The 5,633-nt window shown below is 39.9% G+C and overlaps 1 protein-coding gene across 1 annotated transcript in view; it reads right to left on the reverse strand.

Annotated features, from left to right (window-relative positions):
- Positions 1 to 4,406: 4,406 nt before the first annotated feature.
- The window catches only part of EFCAB5 (EF-hand calcium binding domain 5), a 195,896-nt gene continuing 194,669 nt past the window's right edge, over positions 4,407 to 5,633 (reverse strand). The window contains exon 25 of the mRNA XM_021713040.1: positions 4,407 to 4,928. Coding sequence (XP_021568715.1) covers positions 4,738 to 4,928 — 191 coding nt within the window. The 3' untranslated portion in view covers positions 4,407 to 4,737. The remainder of the gene's footprint in view (positions 4,929 to 5,633) is intronic.

A 5,633-nucleotide genomic window follows, 5' to 3' on the forward strand; every position in this document is an offset into this window, starting at 1 on the left:
TCGAACCAGCGGGCTCGGGCAATTCACTCACCTCAGCCTCCCAAAGGCGTGGGATTATAGGCTGAGCCACTGAGCCCAGCTTTTGGGGACATTTTAATGAAGCAGTCATGAGATTTTTCTCAAAGCAAGAAGGGAAGATTTGTCCAATGCAGTGTTGTGAAGAGATCGCCAATCATCTGGTAGAGTCTGCAGTGGTAAATCAAAGGCACAGAGAAGCCTCCTAACATTTTAGAACCCAACTTCTGAGAATTTTATCTGGAGATACTATAAGGTCAAAAGCAGGATAAACCAGTAAAACATAGTACCATCACCATCTTACTCCTGTTTGTTATACAACGGAATATTCAACTATCTTATACTTTCACAAACAAGACTTCCAGAACAGAACAGTTGACTAGAATTGGATTCAAGGCAACTTTGGGAATCTCAGCACCCAAACTCATGGATCTTCCATTTAATCTTTTGATATTCATGTTAACACGGCTAAATGCACTCATTTCAGTCTCTGCTTCTCTCCGTGCCCATTCTTTTCTTCTACCAGCTATTCACATCTTTACCCACAGCTTCTGGTCACTTGTAGTGATGGGAAGGCAGTATGATTCATCTTTCTTAAGACCCGTCATTAGCAGGGCTGGGTGGCTCAGCCTGTAATCCCACACTTTGGGAGGCTGAGGTGAGTGGATTGCCAGAGCCCGCAGGTTCGAGACCCGCCTGGGCAACTTGGCGAGACCTCATCTCTACAATAAACCAAAAATGAGCCAGGCGTGGTAGCGCGCGCCTGTAGTTCCAGCTACTGGAAAGGCTGAGGTGAAAGGATTACCGGAGCCCAGCAGGTCGAGGCTGCGGTGGCCGGAAGCGGCCACTGCACTCCAGTCTGGGCGACAGAGTGAGACTCCAACTCAAAAAAAAAAGACCCATCATGACACTTGGGCCTCTCTAAACACCTAATATCCTTTTGGACACTGTTCCTATTGCTGTTTCCCAGGTTGGTTTGTTCATAGTTTGGGTACTTTTTACATTAGGCCATTTTACAAATTGACCTCGCTTTGGTAAGGGGTCAATCCCAGTTCAAACAACTGTGGCTGGAAAGTCAGTCACATGGAACAAAATGTGGCCATCTAAAGGTACCTCATAGGTGAAGTCTGTGGGCAGGACAGTCTAAGTAAGCTCAGGCAGTAGATGGAGGGAGGTCAAGCATGTTTAACCACTAAGAGGGTCATTGCCATGCTTAAAGACAGTGAAATATGCAATATTTATTTATTCATTTTAAAATCGAACAAAGTTTATTTGAGCAAAAAAAAGAGTTCTAGAACCAGTCAGCATTCTAGACCAAAGATGGTTCAGAATGCCCTCTCCTCATTGATGAGCTATATTGATAGCCAGAAAACAGACGACATGGGCAATATTTAATTAATTGATCTTATTATTTAAGAGAGGTCTTCATAAGATTATGGAGGAGGAAAGTAAGAACACAGAGTTAATGATATGGGGTGGGGCTTTGTGGGAGTGGCATTGTATAAAGCCTTATATATGAGAAGAATGAAAATTCTTAAGTTATTTACAAAGGCTCTTCTGAGTCAGAGGATTGGGGATGTCTGAAATTCAGGGCAGCTGGTTGTTTGATCATATTTAGATTAGGAAGGAATAGGAAGTCAGTCACAAAAGATCACATATTGTGTAATTCCATGTATATGAAATGTCCAGATAGGCAATCCATAGATAAAAAAAGATTAGTGGCTGCCTAGGACCGGGGATGGGGAAAGTAGGAAATGACTGCTAATAGATATTGGATTTCTTATTGGAGTCATCAAAATGCTTGAAAATTGATTGTTGCAATGGTGGTACAACTCTATAAATAAACTAAAAATCAATGAATTGTGTACTTTAAGTGGGTAGATTGTATGGTATATGAATTATATTTCAATAAGGCTGTTAGAGCCAATAGGAGCTTTTTTGAGATTCCAATATTATTGTCTTGAAACATTATGTTTTTTCTGGATAAAGGAAAGCTAAAATGATTTAAAAAAAAAATTGGTCTGGATGGTCTCTCCACTATACCATCCCATTGTTACCTATGCGCTGTGGGGAAAGTCAATACAAAACCCATTAATTAAGTCTAAGCTTCTGAAGCATATGTAAATATAAGTAAATAAGTCAACCTAATAGTGAAATAAGTGGATTTATATAAAAATCTATCTATCTACCTATCTATCATCTATATCAAAACTTTTGTCAGGTATAAGTAATATCCTCTTCACTAAAAAAAGCTTAGTGGCTCAGCCTGTAATCCCACACTTTCGGAGGCCGAGGTGAATGGATTGCCTGAGCCCGTGGGTTTGAGACCCGCCTGGGCAACTTGGCGAGACCTCATTTCTACAGTAAATCAAAAAATTAGCCGGGCATGGTAGCGCGCGCCTATAGTTCCAGCTACTTGGAAGGCTGAGGCGGAAGGATCGCCGGAGCCCAGCAGGTCGAGGCTGCGGTGGCCGGGAGCGGCCACTGCACTCCAGTCTGGGTGACAGAGTGAGACTCCAACTCAAAAAAAAAAAGTAAGCTCTTGGTGTTAAGGGATAGTATTTTCCTTGAATGATTATTGGAACTGGCCCAATTTTCCCATAGAACTGAAGCTTAAGAGACTGACATTTATCTTGTCTGAGTTCCTTTCTCAGGAGGCAGGCCATCAGACTTCCTGGATGGCATCAAGGAACTGAAACTTTCCAGATCATAGCATGAACAGTAAGATGCATCTGCTCCCTATTGCCTTTTCCTTGCCCCTATTTCCTGCTTTATATAGACCCCTAACTTTAGTGGGGAGCAGGGGAAGAGATGGATTTGAGACTTGTCTCATCTCTTATCAGATGTCACCCACAATATAGCCTTTCTTCCCCACCAGTACTCTTTGTCTCGGTGATTGGACTTCTGTGCAGCAAGCAATCAGACCTAGGTCGAACCCCTGACATTTGGCAACCTTATTACATAAATTAAACCAATTTGGCTTGTTGGTTGCTAATTTTTTAAAGTAGTTTCCAAGCTCAGTGCAGTGGCTCACACTTGTAATCCCAGCACTTCCAGAGGTGGAGGCAAGAGAATTGCCTGAGCCCAAGGATTTGAGACCAGCCTGGGCAAATTAGCCAGACCAGTCTCTACAATAAATCAAAAAAATAGCTGCATGTGTTGTCGTGTACCTTTAGTTCCAGCTACTTGAAAGGTGAGGCGGAAAGATCACCTGAGCATAGCAGGTCCAGGTTGCGGTAGCTGGGAGTGTGCCACTGTACTCCAGCCTGGGGGACAGAATGAGACTCTGACTCACAATAAATAAATAAAGTAGTTTCCAGTGGCCACAGGTTGGAAAGTGTTAGTAAGACTGGGGTGCTGGCGGGGGCAGCAAACCAGAAATTAGGATACATGTGTACCCTGCCTCTTAATAGCTGTTGTGAACTGGACAACTCATTTATAAGATAATCTATAAAATAGAAATAATTTGTAAAAACAAAAAGATATTATCAGGACTACCTACTTTATAGATTATTGGGAGTATCAAATAAGATTATTATATTGGGAGGATCAAATAAGCTAGTATGTGAAAATGCTTTAAATAGTTAAAAGTGCCATTCAAATGTATTTGTTTTTATTAAGCTAGAAACCATTTAGATAACTTAATTCCTATGATACTGGTTAAAAACATAGTATTCTGCAAAATCTTCCCTTCCTTGCTCCCTAAAATGCCATTTGTAATTCATGGTAAACTCTATAAACTTGTTCTGAAACCATTAGGATTTGTGGCTATCCATTTAATATCTTCAAGAACACTCTTCCTAGAAGTGTTGCTGCAAATGTCCCAAAGCGCCCTCTTCCAAATATGAAACAGACTTATAGGTTAAAACTGGGCATGCAATCATCCAAGAGATGAGGACTGTTAATAACACTGCCACTTTATCAGAAAAGGTTAAAAGGGACTTCCAATCTCAAATTATAAGATGTTTGGAACACATCACATTTTGTCAACCTAATAAAGAAAATAAAGTTTAATTTCCCCAAATTTTATTAAAAATGGGCTCTGTCATCAGATATCTTATTGCAAAGATGAAATCTCACAACAGAGCAGTAAAGTTTGTTATAATAACAAGCTTAAGCAAATATAAATTCTTTTTGTAGTTCTTGAACTTGAAAGACTTTTAGCATTTAAAAAAAAACTGTTTTCTTTTTTCCATGAGTCATGGACAAACATTTTCTCATAAGAATTTCTGTTTATTAAAATGACTTTTGAGTTGTTAAGGCAAGGGGAGGGGAAAAAGAAAGGGCGGTGTTCAGATCAGTTTTGAAAAATTAAAAAAGCAATTGCCAGTCCATTTCTTAAAATCTTTATTGTTTGGTACTCTTATAGTGTAAAAACTGCCATTTCCCCCCCAAATCCTGTCTCTTCTTTAAACCTTAAAAGAATGAAAACAACTACCCAATCAGCCATAGCAGTTCTACAGCATATACAAAGTTCAAACTAAAAGGAAACTTTGAAATATATTCTATGACATACTTGAATACATTTGGTTATGGCTACCCTAGGTGGATATTTTTTGGGTAAAATTTATCCTTAGGTAGCACTTTTGGTTTGAGAAAGTGCTGAGGTAATTGTCTAGGAGCAGAATATGTCTATATGGCACCCTTTTCAATTGAAAATATTTTATAGTTAACAAAACTGAATGTGACCAAAGTATCCTAAATTCAGTACCAATTCCATTATCATTTTTCTTGCAAACTTTCCCCTGGCATTTTTGCGTACATATAGTTGTCAGTCTTGGAGGGCAACGGAGGTGTAATAGCACTATTTAGCTTTTTGGTTAGCTCCATGAGAGCTGAACAGATACGTATCCAGTGGTATAAGTGTTCAATGACGATATTACCAAATTTCCATACTTCAATTCGGGAATGACCTGCATCAAGAAAAGAAAAGTTAGTATGGGTAGTTTTGTGCTTTTATTATTAAAATTATAAGTTCTAGCCAGGCTCGGTGGCTCAGCCTGTAATCCCTCACCTAGGGAGGCTGAGGTGAGTGGATTGCCTGAGCCCGCAAGTTTGAGACCCACCTGGGCAACTTGGCGAGACCTCATCTCTACAGTTAAAAAAAAAAAAAAAATTAGCCGGGCATGGTAGCGCACGCCTGTAGTTCCAGCTACTTGGAAGGCTGAGGCGGAAGGATTGCCGGAGCCCAGCAGGGCGAGGCTGCAGTGACCGGGAGCAGCTACTGCACTCTAGTCTGGATGACAGAGTGAGGCTCCAACTCAAAAAAAAAATTATAAGTTCTAATATTATGATTAAAGTTTATTAGATATGTTTTGAGTTAAAACCATAGCAGAATCTTGTTTAAATATGTAATTACAGGGACATGGGTAGATACATTTGGTATATTTATTTTATATATGGAATACTTAGCAGTTAACAATTAAAGAATTAGAGCTGTAGACATCATTGTGGATAAATCTCAAAAATAAATTGAGCACAAAAAGGAAGTTGTAGGATAATATGTACTTTTGGGAACAATTAAAATGCTGTTTAAAAACCTGCAAAATAAGCTGGGCTCGGTGCCTTAGCCTGTAATCCCGCGCCTTTGGGAGGCTGAGGTGAGTGGATTGCCTGCT

This window comes from Carlito syrichta, unplaced genomic scaffold (assembly GCF_000164805.1).
Source record: "Carlito syrichta isolate Samal-C Ts95f unplaced genomic scaffold, Tarsius_syrichta-2.0.1 Scaffold304000, whole genome shotgun sequence".
NCBI lineage: Eukaryota > Metazoa > Chordata > Mammalia > Primates > Tarsiidae > Carlito > Carlito syrichta.